Source organism: Chrysoperla carnea, chromosome 2, assembly GCF_905475395.1.
Source record: "Chrysoperla carnea chromosome 2, inChrCarn1.1, whole genome shotgun sequence".
In the NCBI taxonomy this organism is placed as follows: Eukaryota; Metazoa; Arthropoda; class Insecta; order Neuroptera; family Chrysopidae; genus Chrysoperla; species Chrysoperla carnea.
In genome coordinates, this window is record NC_058338.1 from 40,949,783 (window position 1) to 40,968,224 (window position 18,442).

Here is an 18,442-nt window from a genome sequence, read left to right on the forward strand (position 1 = left end):
AATCACGTATTATTATTATCATTAGATATTTTAATTAAATTCGTTTATTTTTGGATATTTTTATTGGTGTTTCAAATTTCTTGATGAAAGTTAAAAATTTCATATTTTTATTGGATAGTAGATAATATTGTGTAATATATATTTAATGTACATTTATATAATTAAAAAAAAAAAAAAATTGGATAAAAAAAAAACCGACTTCAAAAGAAAAACTTTTCCAAAACCAATTAATACGCACTAAAAAAAAAGTTGTAGTCGGTGTCAGCCAATTAAACAACTCTGACAGAGCAGTTTGCTACATTAGCTTGGCTGACACCGACTCCAAAAATAACAATAATTTTAACTAAGTACATCATATTATCGTTTTTTTTTTTACTTTTTATTGCATATTAATTGCATTTTGGAAAAGTTTATCTTTTGAAGTCGGTTTTCTTTTTATTAAAATTTTTTTTTTTATAATTATATAAATGAAAATTGCGATTATATTTTGGAATCCTTATTCCTTATCAGCAAAATTTTGGAATCCTTATTCCTAATCACAGGGAGGATTTCTAGCATCAGTCCTAAAAAATTAAATCCAAAAAAAGTTGAAATTAATTTATTCGATTTTCCTATACATGTTGCAACGCAACTCTAGAACTAAATGATGAATTTTTATGTTCTTTGAAAACTGCATTAATAATGTAACCGATTATTAAGACGAAATGTCGTCGAAAAGCTCCTATTTCATAAAATATGTTAAACTTGGTTGGCGACCAAATTGAGGTAATTTTTATGAAACCCATTTTGATTGCTTATCTTAAAACAAAAAAGAATTTCCAAAATTAATTAAAGGTGGATCCAAAAAAAAAAAATTTATAGTGATATATTTTATGAATTACGGACTTTTTGAAATTCCAGCCTCAGGGTGAGTTCAATTTAATTTTGCGTCCATAAACACATACAAATTTATCAGTTAGCTCCACGGTAGCAAAATTCATACGAGATCATCTGTAGCTGCATTTAGACTAATATTGTAGATTAAAACTTTACCAGCTAGTAAAATGTAAGAAAATTTGAAATTTTTTTTCTCAAATTAAAATATAAGACTTTGTCATTCAATTGGTTTCTGTTAATTTTATTTTACACGCTACTTTGAAAAGATCAATCTGTTAAGATGTTTAAAACTTCTTACTTAAACTCAGAAAGTTCATTATTGATAAACAACAGTAAGAAAAGTAGAATGAAACACAGATACAAACCCCTAAATGGATACAAAAAGTTGAGAAATCTATATCACCAGTGAATGAATGAAGAATACATAGTAAATCAAGTTAGAACAATAGAATTGCATAAGTAGAATAGACCAAAAGATAAACGAACTTTGAAAAGAAAAGAGCGAATAAATAGTTGTCTACGATGTTACATGATACATACAATATCCCATCAAATTTTGTAGAAACAAATAATTACATTTTGAAAAAAGTATAAACATAGTTGGCTGTTTTACATATTTTTAATATTTTCCTTATCAATCTCAGTTTAATATTTTACTTAGCAAGCAATTGTCAACCCTAATAGCTCAGTTGGTTATAGTGTAACCAATTCCATTCGCGGTATGCCTAGGGTGGCGGGTTCGATTCCCGTCGGCACAAAAAAAATTAATTAAAATAATAGTTGTCATGGGCTGGGGTGTAGTGCATGCTTGATGCATGAAAGAGGTCACTCAGCCTTCGAAAATAAGCCTAAGTGTGTCCTTCGTAGACAGCCAATATAGCCTAAACTAACCTAGCAATCAATTTTAATAAATTCAGTATATACATGTTATTTAAAGAGTTTTAACCCGAATACTTCCAAAACGGGCTGAAACGCGTCAGTACGTATCACATTATTTTTAGGGAGAAAGGAAATACATTAATTAGATTTTTTATAAGGTCGCCTTGATGGTATAAGTAGGCATATTAATGATTTATCTTTATTTGTTATGGCCTTCTCTATAAAATTACTCATGTCATAACACCCGCTAGTTGTATGTTAAAAAAACAACATGAGAAAACAATTGGGCGAAGTGGAAGCCAGTTATTTCTATATACTTTGGACTTCGAAATTTTTGAAAAATTCAACATATAGCTGGTTTGTAATTGATGTATTTTAAAAATTTCATTTGTTTATAAAAAAATCTTATAAACATTTGATGCAAGTTTTAAAAGTGCAACATTCAAATTAGAAATCAGCTTGACAAAATAAAATATAAAAACCGCTTGAGCCGAAAAAAATTACAGCAAATATGGTGGCGAATCAGTTTATAATTAAACTTGTTTTCATGCTTCTATTTTATCAAATCTTAATGTACCGATAATTATAGTACCTATTGTATAGACTATTTATCAAATAGAAAAATATTGAAAAAAAACTTATAATAGGATTAATATCAAACTGTAATACGTCTATATAAAGAATTAAAATATTCGCTTGTATGGATAAACTTTATACGGGTATACATACAGAAACATACATTGTGTAAAACATTATGTACATAATATTATTATTCCTTGACGTGAAAGAAAACTTACAAGGAAGCATGCGATCGAAACATATACTGGACTTCATTTCTGAACATTACTTTCACAACGAAAAGTAAGCACAAACAAAACTTTTCCTCCTTCTACTTCTTCTTCTAAATACAAGCTAGTTACAAGTTGTATTCTGATAGTAGTCAACATAGTACTACAATGTTAGTAGTTGTAACAAACGAACTTACTAAAACAGTTTGTTAGCAATGTGGTCAAAGTCAAAAGTTTCTTTAAACAAATGCCAATGTCCATTACATAATCTGACTATAAACATTAAAACGTTAATAACTATCGTTATATCTTTGATAGTTAGGCAGCTTTTGGTAAAGTTTTTTTTTTTAAATTATACTTCCAGTGTAATAAGGTCCTCCCAATGAAAATATTATGAAATACCATCATGAAGCAAGTCAAATAGGTAGGGAATGGAAATTGTTACACAAAGTTCCAGAAGTACTTTTGAAATTAAACAAACAAATTCCATATTTTGTTTTTTCACAAGATCGTATAAAACATTATAATATCTAGAGTCAAACTATTGAAAAAATATATCAACGAATTATAATCAGTTTAATTAAAAAGAGGTATTTGATGCATTAATCAATAAAACATTTGAAACAAATGTATTGTGGATTAACGATGTAAGTATTTTTAACAAGTATTTTTAAGTTCTCAGTACAGGAAGTTATTGCAATGGGTCCGAATTCAAAATCGAAATTTTCAACATATCTTTACGTTTCACGATTAGGAGAAGGCATTAACACCAATTTGGGAAGCAATATGCATGTGTGTGTGTATGAACGTACGTACGTAGGTTCGTGATTAATTTTTTTGCCATCGAAAACCTACGAACGAAAAGTGATATCGACTTCGTTGAGGTGTCGATCGAAGCGTATTACTGGTAATAGGATCCGAAAGTATTTTATAACATTCCGTCGAGTTGTCTCGAGTCGGGCGAGTTTCTTATTAAATTCTTTCCCGATCAATATCGCGTAAACAAAAAATGATATCGACTTCGTTGAAGTGCCGATCGAAGTGCATTCATAGTAATATGATCCAAAAATAATTTCATAACCTTCGGTCGAGTCGGTCGTTTTATACCTTCGGAAGTTGTTTATATACACTACAAGTTATGAAAATGGAACTATCATTACATTTTAATAGATTTTGTGCCAGGAAACAAAGCTTCTACGAACGGTGTGTTAAATTAATTGCGAACAAGTCAAACATAAATAAAATTAATAGAGCTTTAACAACTTGAATGCTTTCATCCAGTTTTAAATGCAATTTAATCATTATTTCTCTCAAGTATTGATTTCAGTAGGTACTCATAACTTGAAATTCAACTCTGACAACTACTGCCTGAAACCAGCTAGAGATAATCTTGTATTTCTTCGTCAGATTTAAGATATCTAATCTTGACTGTTCATTTAAAATTCAAATCAATGTTTTTGATATGTAGAAAAACACATAAAAATGTTTTTCACTTAATCATGAAATGAAAATAGTACTCCCAAACTAATATAAACATTACTCATTGAAATCAAAAGATTTTAAATTATAATAATGAGGATTTTTATTGATTTTCATTAGGCCAATATTTTATTAAAGCAGATATTCTATACAAATATTTTATAATACATTATAATATAGACTAGAGTGATACCCACCCGCTTCGCTGGGTTTAAAAGTAAAGATTGATATAAAGATTGCTCTCGCTTATCCTTTTTCTATAACACTCGAAATAATGGTAAGGATTGTTTTACACAGGTAAAATATGTATATATATGGTTTTCTATTTTTTTAAATATATAATAGTCTTAATTATTCATTGAGTATAACAGAAAAGATGGAAGAGAAATATTTTATATTGACTATTTTCACAGAAATCTGTAATTTATAGTAATGTCAAATGATTACTTTTACAGAAATCTGTTATTAATGGTAATGTCAAATTAAATTAATTTTAATTTTTTATTTTTTATTTATTAATATATTTTTATTAATTATATCTCATGTGTTATTCTGAAATATGAGCTATATTGCTATACAGTTTCATTAAAAACCATTCGCTAGTTTTAGCGTGAAAGTGTAAAAAACAAACAAACAAACAAACAAACATGCTTACTTTCGCATTTCTAATATATAGAGATTACTGCATATTTGTGGCTTTCCTTGATATAAAGTTTTAAACAATCTATGTATTTATTAAATCATTTCTGTTAAAAAAATAAAATTATATTGATAAAAAAAATTGCCTCGCTCGATCTCAATAAGATCAATTAGATCCAATCTTTCTAATGCAGTAAGGACTATGAAACCAAAATTTATTGAAAAATTTTGCTTACTAAATTTTTTGTCTAAAATATTATGTTTTATTCATACTTAATTGACGAACGGCGTATTTTTTCTTATTAAAAAATATTCCAAGTACGGGCTTTACGGATGATAAAAAAAAACTCATTTCTTTATAAAATCAAAAACTCACTAGATAGCGTATATTTGTACTTATTGACACAAGTTCAGAAAAACTACATGGTTCGTTTATCTCCCATATTTTCTTGTGTATCTTTACAACCCTCCCTTTCAACAATATTAAAAGTGATTTCAAATAATAGAAAGGAGTGTGTGTACAACGTTTTTTCCCCCAAAAAACAATTACTGTTAACATTCTATTTTTAATAAACTTTTTAATAAACATCTATATACGTTCTATATAAATATTTGACTATAAGTGTAGTACAGACATAAAAAGTATTCTAATATTCGTTTTTATCTAGAAAAAAATTAAAGCCGATAATAACATTGTTAAGGTTGACACCGAAGATCATTTGCAACAAATTGGACGTTAAAAATATAGGCCGCAAATGATACTCTCAAGCTAAAGCAACTTTTATGTTTTTTTTCACTAGCTGTTTATTTAGGGCTCCCGAGTATCCCAAGATACTCGGGAGCCCTACATTTTTTGCCTATATTCTTTTGGTCAAACTTGTTGTAAATAGGCTGTAGTAACTCCTTTAAGTTAGCCAACTAAGTCAAGGAATGATCATCCTGTATTTGGAAACTACTTACACTTTTAGAGTGGAAATTTTATTGTCGTTAAAGAGCACTGTATATTATGCTATTATGTATAAAATAAATATATAATCGATTAAACATAATATTTTTCAATAAAAATAAGTTTTTTCCTTCATCAAATATTTGTATAAACAAATTTTTAATAAAAAACATAGGTACATTATTTTATGTTCGAGTACTGAATTATATTCGAACACAAGATATATTCGATTTGTTGCAAACTATATCGATTAGACGCAAACTTTAAACCCGGAGAGAAATATAAAAAAGTCGAAGTTCTGCAACTAAACTTTGGGTCTCAGGCTGCAATGTCAAGCTGAGGATCAATATGCTCTAAGACATATTGATCCTTAAGTTTGCTTTTACACGAGAAATATGTTATATAAGAATTAACTGGCTGTAAAACAGAACCACCGTCAGAATTAGAATATTTCTTTCAAAATTTTTACATAGATAATACAATTCTGGTGTAGTTATTCACGAAAGATAAATAAATGTTTTTGAATAATTAATGATATACAAATTTGCCTATATACCGCATATGATAGATATTCCTCATATAACGGACGCTATTTTTAGATTGGCTGCTGGGCATATCACACAAATATTGCATAATTGTTTTTGTCAATATTTTGAAAATGATGCTCACTCCAATCTCGTTGCTTATACATACCCAAGGTATAAGAATACGAGTTTATCAACGAAGAAAGATAAGAATAAGAATTCATCATTTTGTTTGCGAGTTCAGTGATAATCTAGCCCATAGAATTTTTAAATAAAAAGCAGAAATAATGAACGGTAAATGTAGAACTGGGATAGATAACCTATGTCAGGCTTAATTCCTAATATTGATATCCTCTAAATGCATGAATATGGTCACTTTAAACTGGCTTGACTCAAAATGCAGTGTCAACAAACACTAACGGCGGTAAACAAATAATAACCTAAAAAAATTACTCTAGTTTATTATATATTCCTTTACCTAGAAGGAATAGATAATAAATTTATCATTCATGCTTTGATGGTAAAAAATTATGGTTTGTAAATTATCAGCGAAACAAAATAGTTCATAAAAAATACTTCGAATAAAACGAAAATTTAGTTAAGATCAATTTTTAGTTGTTGTGGAAATCAAAAGAGAGAGGCCTAGAAGAGAGAAGTTTAACCATAACACCTTCTCAACTAATTTCACTATGGCCACAGAATACCCTTGGTACACTTTCACCGTCAATGCACAGCTATAAACAGAGAAAAATATTTCTATATCTCTATTAGAGATAAAAATTATTAAATGTATGTTTAATCACTTTTCCCTCGCAGCAGTCTATATTTCGTTCTCGTTATTATCAACGTTTATTTGAATATTTAAAAAAATTGAAAGAAAAAAACAGGCAAAAGTTAGAAATGCATAAAATACCTGGTATCTGAGAGTTAACACAAAAAAAAAACAGTAAATGATTGTTGGTGGTGATCGTATCGGCGTCTTCGACATTTTCACAATCGTCTATTTGTATGTATGTATGTTGTCGTGATGTTGCCTCATTATTTTCTTCACTTTTTGTTATAAATTTTACTATCAACCACCAAACAAACCGTATCTTCTCTTTGCTTTTTCATAAATACAGTGAAAATCTTTTATAGTTCCTCCGGTTAACTTAGAGGACAATATTTATAGTACATATTTACAGTACATATTTATAGTAGTAATGGATACTGGATCGTTTTGTTTTTTTTTTAATCAATCTCACCGAGGAATTTTTTAGCACTCTAACGTAAGAAGTGGACGCCATGGGATCGATAATACTTCAAATGTTTGTTTTTTTTTTTTTTCAAAATCATTTGGTATTCAGAAAAAATCTAAATTGCGCAATCAGAGTTACAATCAATCGCTGCAGATCCAATTATTTCAATTTAGAAAAATTATTAGCTCTTGTTAAAAATGCTATCCAGGTGAGTGCTCTTGCACTAGACAAAAAGTTATAAAGTGAGCAAAAGTGAGCAGCTCCAATAAAACATTAAAGGAATAAGTTCCACAGTTTGCAAGATAATCCTATGCGTGCCGGGATTTACAAATTTTTCAGCAAAATATTAAATTTTTAAGTAGCATTGCAAATCTATAAATTTTTGATTGAATCCCTTCTCTTGGATAGTTTTGCAAGTTTCCAACAAAAAGAAGTTTCGCTTACACTCAGTTGTTAATTCATTGAAAAAAGCAAAGAGATGCTACCATATGTATTCATCACTTACATGACAAGGTTATTTATTCGTATGAAGAAGATACAATATTTTACTTTCCTCTTGCAACAAGAAAAGCTAGCTACTTTAATCAAATGTAATAGATACTGACATATACTTTGATGCAAATGACTTTCACTATACATATCAAAGTGGTACATTCATCTTATGTACGTCTACAATAACTTCATTGCGTTGTCGAGTCATTGAAAAATAATGAAAGGAAATGAGAAAAAAATGTCTTGATAAATCTGTGTAAGGGTAAGAGAAATTTTTTTTTATTATACAACGTTCTTCTTTAGAATCAACACACAAATACACTGATTCCGTTATTTTACAACTAGTTTACTTTATCAGGAATGTATTTTAAAAACAAGTTACTTAAGTTCTTGTATTTAGGAGGAGGACTGTCACCGTTTTTTCATAACAAAATCAGTCGGACACTGATCGAAACTGAGGTCCAGTTCTGATGCTACTTTGAGAATGGCTGTTTCAATTCACTTCAAGGTAAAATAAATACAATTTTATAGTTTTTCCTATTTTTTTCAAAGCAATATATCACAATACCTACTTTCAAATATTCACGGAGGTTGAAAGTAACATCTAACTAATTGTGAATAAAAATGCACTTATTGTTTTGTACCTCTACTAAGTGCACTTTAATCTCTAAATTAATGTGTTTATACTGCACTTTTAAACACTATATCCATATTATAGTGCAATAAAAAAATAATTTAAAAATAAAAAACCCGACTGCGTTTAATAAAATCAGAAAAAAAAGAAACAAGTTCAGTAGTTTACATAGCCACTTTCTTTTCAGATTTTATTTAACGCAGTCGGCTTTATATAACGCACTCGGGTCTTATTATACTGTATTTAAATTTGTAAAGCTAATTTATTATTCCTCATTATAGGTAACATAACATGTAACTTATATTTATTTTTGTAATCACCTTTTGATTGTCTTTATTTTGATATCCTACTCGATAGGTTTGGTTAATTTTCTTTTGTTAACGTATTACTTTTTCGATCCTAAAATTCGCCATTTTGTTTTTTTATTCAAATGCCTATCAAGGGACACTTAGGTTTTAAGTTGAATATAAGGACACCTTATCTGTCGAAATCTATCGAGCCGCTTGGAAGATACAAGGAGAAAAATTGAAGAATTTTCAAACAAATATACAAGATATGCGCGAAAAACTCTTTGACAGTCGAATAAAAAATTTATGGCACAGCAAAGGAGTGGAAACATTAAGTCCATTAACTTTCCGAAACAACGCAAATGTTAAATAAAAACTACGAAAAACACCTTTTATTTGCTTTTCTGTAAAAAAAAACGAAAAGGTGACTTTGTGTTGTATGCTTTTGAGGTTTTCTTTTTACTTGACTAATTCATTACATGCATGGCGAACATTCTTTTAAATAGAGTAATGCATAACAAAAAAAAGCGGTCTAGGTGCGACCCTAAAGGTCCACACGATTAACTTCCCAGTGGAAAGGATAAAAAAATATCATAATCAAAATATGTGTTAATATTTATAATTTTTTTGTAAACATTTTTTTTTTTCATTTTTCCGTGATCCCCTCAGCGAGGTCATCACCCCCTGCACCCCTCATGACGTTAAAACTATATAAATGATAAGTGATAATAGTGACAATTTTACAACCCCATTTTTCATTCGTTACAAAAAACGGCTTGACCGATTTTGCTAAGTTACATAATTATGCGTTAAATGAAACTACTACCATGTCAATATCATCATTTGTTCTCGAGATATGCGAGGCGAAAATTGAATCAAAACATACATACACGGACATCCTTTTAAAAAAAATACTATTCGTCTCTAAAGGCCTTGAAACGTGGAGAGGCCTTGAAAATATGTCTAAATTTTCAATTTGCCAAATCGGACACATTACAATAACTATCCCTGAGAAAGTTAGTAATGAGAAAATAATAAATTATTTAATACAGCTCTGCATCTTTCTTAAATAACAACTTGTATTCAAAAAGAATTTTTAAATACGAATATTCTTAGACATCAAACAAAGAAAATCATAAATTTCGAAATATGTCATTACATTATCTTTATAAAAATATTTGAAGGGAATACCACGTGGTTACACATGATGCTTATAGCAGAAAAAATGACAATATAAGGAATTGTATTAAAAATAATTATTAAATTTCTTTGCAGATTGTAAAAGCTTTTTGTAACATTTATAAGAGATATCTCAAATTTTATTTAATTATTCTGTAACATACGCACCGATTTTGCTCAAAAAGCTCAGAACGAGCATATGCATGATTGCATTTAATAACTTTAATCACTTGATAAAATAGTCTCTTTGACTAAGTTAAAACGTATATTAAAAACGATTGAAGAAAATTTCTTATAATTTTTTTGTTTCCTTTCTTACTATGCAGAAATAAAAGGTATAAAAATACAATAAAATGTTTAATACTAATAGATTTCTAGAAAATAGAAAACGATTGTTTTTACACATTTTCAATAGAAAAAATTTTTTTAATATAATTTCATTCATTAAAATTAATTTTTTTTTTATTTCAGATAATTGGAGCAGGGTTGTTTTCTGTCTCAATTTGGTTACGTGTAGATCCAGGCCTAGATGAATGGGTTTCTAAATTGGAATTGGGCAGTTATTATATTGGGGTTTATTTGCTAATGGTTTTATCAGTGCTAGTGCTTATAGTCAGCTTTGTGGGTTGTGCTGCAGCTTTAACTGAAATTTATACAGTTATACTTGCGGTAAGTAGTTTTGAAAGTAAAATAATTTAAATTAAGTAAAAATTAGATTTAAACTTCGTTTTATTGAAACATTTGAATATTTATTTGAACCCAATCAACAAAGCACATATATTCCATTTAAAAGAACAGAAAAAGGACAATTTGACCATGAACTTTTTAAAAAATCATCTGAATAATACAGAGATAGTATACTTAACAGTAACGAAATAATTTATATAAATTAAAAGAAATTAAAAATAAAATTTGTGTCCTACTTATAGTGCAGATTGTACATTACTTGAGAAGTAAAACCACTCTCATTGCCCATAGTTCTAACTACAGTTTCGTAATTGCCAATTTACCCTATTTGATGTTTGAAATTTAATTCATGCAAATTTCATGGCGTCCTTAAGGACTGTTTCTTCCAAGAGTGTTTGGGGCGACCTATTGTACCTAGTAATTTGACCTGCAAGTTCAAATTTAAAGTTTGAACTTGCAGGCAGCTAAAATCAATTCTATCTACCTATTAATGATTTGTATTAAAATAAATTTTACTGTGCTGAATTAAGAGTTTGTCAAACATAGTACTGACTACATCATTTTTATCAAGCGTATATAATATATTATCAGTAATAGCTTATTATAAAATAGTTGCTTGATACCCGCCCGCTTCGCTGGGTTTAAAAGTGTAGACTGTTTTGTCATAAAAAAAAACGGCGCCTACTCGTTCAGAATAATTTCAGCAACGATTTCTACCGATTACATGCGCTCATGTAACACCCTGGCCTTCCAACTGAACCTGTTATATCTTAAAAAATATTGGCAATGTTTTCCAGTATTATTATTTTCTAGTATAATAATTTTTCTAGTATAATAATTTTCTTATCAAAACGGGTCTGGAACCGACATATACTTCGCCTGAAAAAGCTGCTGATTGCATAGATCAGGTCGGTTGGTTTCCGAGTTACTGATATATAATAAATTTTATCGATAATTTTGATTTTGGTTTAGGTTCCGCTTGATTAAAAAAGGAATATGGATGGCACTTTGTTTTTACCATATAATTTGAAATGCACTTTAGCTGATCAAAATACTCTAACAATTGTTTATTGAAATTTTTGTGGAAAACCAAATAATATTAAATAAACTTTTTATGGTTTTTTTAAAGGCCGAATAAAATATTTATTTATTTGTACATTCATACCGGATCAGCACTACTGCCATAGTTGGCAATAATGCAATAATATAAAAGCATTTGGTCAGTCGCCACAGTGTAATAAAATAGTTACAAGATTTTTATTTTTATATGGCTGCTGTGTATATCGATATCATGTAACGAAAAACTTTATAAGTGTATAAAATGTTTAATATATAATAGTAAACATTATTATTGACTTCAATAATGTTAATATGGAGGTTAGTAGACTTTATAAGTACCATTCCATTTATTGAATACCTACGTTATATTATGATGACTCATCTTTTTATACCATGTTTAGTCCCCCTTATACTAAGTTTAGTCCCAAATTTGAAACGCTTAAAAATATTGATCCTATAAATAAAATTTTGTTATAGGTGTTCATAAAATCACTTAATTCGTCCATTTTCGGTTGTCCGTCCGTCTGCTGTAAATATATCAAGCGGAAATTTTTACAGCGTACTCAGGACATAAAAGGTGAGCTCGAGTTCGTAAATGAGCAACATAGGTCTATTGGGTCTTGGGTCCGTAGGACTCATTTTGTAAACCTTTAGAGATAGAACAAAAGTTTAAACCTTACAAATGTTCCTTATAAAAAAAGAAAAATGTTTGAAAGATTTTTTGAAGTTATACTTCTTTTGGCGCGTTAGGCAAAAATGATGAGGGTAAATTTTTACGATGGGCGCGCACACCGTCACGAAAAAACGACAAGATGAAGCTAGCTACAGTTGACTACTGACAACTGTATTCACAACTGTAATTCACAAGAACAGTTTTTACATATTACTTTGAATACGTTTATAGAATTTGGGGTTAGTTGACGGTATGTATTATTTATTTACATGATAAACTAAAATAAATTTTCACATTCTTATTTAATGTGTGATAAGTTTATAAATAAATTAATAAATTAATAATAGATATTTTTATTTATTAATAATAGATTTTTATCTTGTTACGCCGAAGAAGTATAACTTCTAACGCGTGTACATAAGTACACACACACACTTTTCGTAAACATCACTGTTTAGCCGTGAGGGTGCAAATTAGGCGCAAATTTTATATTATGTATTATATGGGAATATCAGTTATGTATGTGTAACATGAATATGTGTGTAATGTGATAAGAGTCATAAACACTGTCTATGCATGGTATTTCAACAATTAACTCAGTCAATTGATTGTTTTCACTTGTTTGGATTTCAATATAGCCTACATCCTTTTTTAAATTGTTCGTTTTGGCATGTTTTGTAAAAAAATATTTTAATCGTATGTGGTTCACTCGATTCAAAATTAATTTAATGTTTCCAAAAATGTATTGTTTTCAAACTGAAATAAGTAAATCACTTATTTTTCAAAGTGATTTTAAAGAATTATATAAAGAGATTCGGTGAATCGGCTTTTATTTCTAATTCGTTCATTAATTTTATTCCGAACAAATCCTGTAATACTTTTATGAGAAATATATTTCCAGATTGAATTTTTCCATTATCTTTAACAGTTTATTACATTTTTTCACTATTTTTTATACTTTCCTTTGCAAAAAATTTTTTTTTAAATTTTTTATTTTATTATAGTATAAATAATTATATTAAAGTTTCATAATTTTTAGATAGAAATTATTAAGGTGTGTATAAAAAACTATTATAAATAATTTTTTAAAAGCAACAACACACAGTGTTTTCCAGAGGTCACCCATCCTAGAACTAAGTGTGTTCAATGTTGCTTAGCTTTAGTAATCGAGCGAGAACGATGACGCAAGTTCCATGTTTTTTGTTCACTCAAAAAAGTACTCAACGCACCTAAAGAAGTTTTCACTTCTTTCAGTTTCAAAATTTTTACGATACAGGGTCATATTATCGTTATACATTCTTTCAACTAAATATATCCCAATTTTTATCGACTTAGAGTTTTATGAGAAGTTTTTTATAAATATAAGGTCTATATTACTTGTATTATAACTGGTAATATTTTACGTTTCCCATCAATTTATCGAAAAGCAATTAATTTATCCACTGTTAGTATTTGATTTTTGAAATAACTTTTGTTGGATTCAATGTGTCTCAAGAAGAGATTAAAACACATGACTTTCAATACGAATACGTGTAAATATTGTAGCAAATAAATGGAATGAAGTTATTAAAATAGTGTATGAAAAGCATGTTCTAAGTGCTTTAGGTACGTACTATATACTATACTTTACTTATATATGTAGTAAGTAAAATGTATTTATGTGTGGTTTATGTGTACAAGTTTTCCGTATTTTAAGGGTGGTATTATATCCTTAAACAGATGTTGAATTTCACATTAATATGAAAATATTGTTGTATTATGCTGCGTTATTATAATTTTGTAGATTTATACTGTTTATGAAAATTTGGTGATGTATTCTACTGTATAATATTTTTTTTCTTTTTTTAAATAAGAGATTATTAACCAAAAAATTTTAAGTATTGTAGAGCTGTTTTTAGTGTTTAAAGAATATTATTGGATTAAAACCTCGATATTTGTATAAGATGAATGAATATTAATAGTATGTAGTGATAATGTTCTGGAATTATATGCATAGTACATGATATAATATTATCTCATATGAGGTAGAAATTGAAAACATTATTTTTCAATTTAATATCAGATAAACTTCGTTTTTTAGTAAAATAAAATCAATTTTAGTGAATAACAATATGCACAGCCTTTATACTTAATAAGAATAGGTACATTACAAAACGACTATTTAATACAAGGTGAATATTCGTTTAAATAGCTCATACATACTAGTTACTATTAAAGTAAGTAATAAATCAGCAGATGATATATACTTAAGCTTGATGTTGCATTGTTTTAAATATAGTTGAAAATGGATTTATCATTTTTTTAGCTAAAAATAATTCATTTTCTTAAGAGAAATTCCTAAGTATAATTCAAATTCAGCACTCCAAGAACTAGAAGAAATGTTGTTTTGCAGCAATTTAGCAAAAAAGTTTGTCCACCAAGTATATTTTTTATTATTTTAAGGTTTACTACAAGTTGATATATATTAACAATAACATTCCTGATGCCACTAGCATACAATATTGGGGAGTTTTTGCCAAGCATACAATAACATATTTAAGTAGAAGTATGATACATCTTTTGTCGTTTAATTCAATGAAAAAATCAGTTAATTTAGCAAATATGGTTTTGTTTTTTTACTCGTGGCGCTATGATTTTAGCGTTAAAATCCATAAATGGTCTTATTATTTACGTCTGCCTTTACTTACAGCATTAATTTCTGACAAAAATGATGAATTGCATTTTTTTCCTCGCTACTACGAGAGCATGGGCTGAATAATAGCTGATGTTTATAGCTGGTAAGGTAAGGTTACATAAGGTTATTTTGGCTGTTCACGAGGGACACACTTGGGCCATAGTGCCCATTGTGATGCCATATGTTATCACCTTTTCCGCTGATAATTTCATTTATCTGCTCCTCATTTGTTTTCAGAAGCTGAGTGCATCTGCTTTCATGCATATACCATGCACTACACCAACCCATCACAATCATCTCAATCTTTCCCTATTTCAATAACGATTGACCGCCCGAAAAAATTTTTCAAATAAAATAGTAAGTATTATGTGGTTTACATCATTGAAGCAATAGAAACCTGATTTTTTTGACCTTTGAATAATTTAAGACGCAGACACGATTTTATGAGACTTTCGGAACAACTTTTAGAACGGTTAAATGAAGCTATATACGAAATTCAGCTTAATACTTTTCATTCCAAGGTTGGTCCTATTTTTATGCTTTAAGTGACTGTATTAGTAGTATTGAAAAAATATGATATGATATAGGTAAAATTTCATCTTAAAACATAATTTTCGAGAAAATATAAAAAAGGAAAAAATGCATATTGATTTTCGGTTTAAAATTGATTAGTTAAATGATGTGTATAAAAAAAATATTCCCAATTTCATTTCTTTTTCATTAACTTTTTCAATATTATTCAATCAAGAAGAATATTATGTCGTTATACATTTCCTCCGCATTTTATACCAACTGTGTATGCTATCACATTATAAGCACCCATGGCGGTAGCAAGCACCTCGCAGAAAACCTACAAATACAATTGCAAAAATGATGGTAACAAATTTTAGGAACACGAAAAGGACAAAATTTGCCTTGAAATCCTAAACTAATTCAGTAGTTCAGGGCTAATAAATACAAACGGGCTGTTTGAATAAAACACATTTTCTCTTCTAAAACTTCTTCTTTTTCGAAAACTAAAATCTACACATTTTTTGTTTATTTAAAAGAGCTGTTTTATATTGTCGTGTCAGTGAAATGTTGTCCATTTTCAGTTTAAGAAAATCTAGCAAAAGCACAAAATGAAAAAGCATTTACGAAAAGTAAAAAAAATCTAGAAATATAAAAAAAATTTAGTTCATTATCGGATAACTTGACTGCATTACGATTTTTGTTCCTTCCCTTATGATCTATAAAAATAATATGTTTAGATGTTTTATCTCGTATTAATTACTGTCATGGTAGCTTGGATCGCTTGCAATAAAATATACAGTAAGGATCATTATCTCCACAAGTACAACCATACATCTTGGGTTTAGGTGCAATTAGATGATTTAATGAACCACGTTTTTGCAATTGAAATTAATACACAGCTCGTTCTAATCATATCAGTTTATTAATGCAGAAATGGCCAAACAAAATCTTTTCATACCATGTATATATGAGAAATATACATAGTGCCCATATTAAGTTTAGTTATAGTGCCCAAGTTTGAAATGCTTAATAATATTGATGCTACAAAAAAATTTTGGTATAGATGTTCATATAGAATCACCTATTTAGTCCGATTCCGGTTGTCTGTCCGTCTGTCCGTCTGTCCGCCTGTCTGTCAACACGATAACTCAAAAGCGAAAAGATTATCAAGATTAAATTTAAATAGCGTACTCAGGACGTAAAAGTGAGGTCTTTTTTTTATTACTGTTTTAAATTATCTATCATAATAATCATAATCGAAAAAGAATAGGTCATGTTTAAGACCATTCAAATAGATTTAATAATTTTAAAGCTTGTACACTGTTATTAGACCAAAGGGAATCTTCAGTCGTTTAGATACTGCCTATATCAGCATAGTAAGTGAACTTTTTTTATCAGCATATTTCTTTTTTTATGTGAATGTCGTGGCTATGTTGCAATTTTAATGTTACAATCTGGAATTTTGTTGATTTATTTACTATAGACTGGTGAGGTATGAAAAGGTGTAATAATTGCACATTCTACTGCCCATTGGAAAATAACCACATAGCCACACTATGCAGGGACATTAACATATGTAGGGACATTCTACGGGTTAGACATGAAACCACTGGGGTTGAGTGACCTAGTCTTCATTGTTTCCAGAGCAATTGTGATCAATTAACACTAACTTTTAGGACATAAAATGGCAGACCTGAATATTTTTAAATTTATTCATCTTTGCTATCAAAGTAATATCAATTATAACATCTTTGCTATCAAAATAAATTCAATTCCTCTTTAGTTAAAAATAAACGTATCCTCTCTATTGGTAAATGTGTTTTTAATGTCCCATAATAGCATTAATGTGAGTTATAAATTTATGATTTATAAAATCGCATGCATCCAAAGGGTTTAAGAAATTTGAAGCTTATTGTAAACTCCAACTAGGTGAAGTTTTGATTCAAAAAAAATTAATATTTTGCTCTAAAGAGATTAACATATCCTGAAAATGGAAAAACGGAACGAAGGAGTTCCGCGTATTTCTTTAAATTATTCAATAGAAAGATCCTACAAAAACTTCTCTTACCCAATTCTTTTTAATGTTTTAATGATTCAAATTTATTATATTTTGTAATTAACTCTACACCAAACTTTTACCTGAGCCTTGCTAGATATTGATAAGTATCGCAATTAATATAATTTATCAAGGAGGGTAATTTCATTTAAGTGTCCACTTTAAATTTTGAGAGGACATTATAACGTAGGACAAATAAAAAAATCAGTAATTTGCGGCAAATTACTCATAAATTATTCTTGAAATTTGTTGTAATCCACGCATAATGAGTTACAATCAAACCAACTACAAACAATAGTTTGAATTTTTCTACGAATTTACAAAAAATATTTATCTTAAATTTAAAATTCTTCTATATTGTAAGAGGTTGCTCTTACATCTGAAACGCAATTACAATGTCGTCACAATATCAACATATTTTTTGTTTGCTGATAAAAATATCTTAATCAATCAATTCATCAACCAATCAATCAAAAGCTTGTTAATTATGAGCTATTTTCAACTTATAAACTAAGCGGTGGGCATACATTTTCTTTTAATATTTTGATCAATTTTTAAGCTCTTCTACTGGTCCAACTACAAAATTACAACGGCCGTAAAGGATTCCTCGAAAATATTGAACAAATGCTTTTTCCGATGTCTGCTATAAAACTTGCGCTTGCTGATTTCTTTTCAGCCCTGTATTCCTACATAAACATATTACAAAAAATCGATTTAGCTAAAACGTTTTTCACTTTGATGTTTTAAAAGTGTGGTTTTGAAGAAAACATTTTATTATACACAGAGATAAATATCTATATGGTATCTAGATGAGATATT

General features: G+C 28.6%; 1 protein-coding gene across 1 annotated transcript in view; it reads left to right on the plus strand.

The window, feature by feature from the left end:
• LOC123292490 (tetraspanin-2A) overlaps positions 1 to 18,442 on the plus strand; it is a 186,458-nt gene that overhangs the window by 114,177 nt on the left and 53,839 nt on the right. The window contains exon 2 of the mRNA XM_044873193.1: positions 10,433 to 10,630. Within this exon, the coding sequence (XP_044729128.1) occupies positions 10,433 to 10,630 (198 nt within the window). The remainder of the gene's footprint in view (positions 1 to 10,432; positions 10,631 to 18,442) is intronic.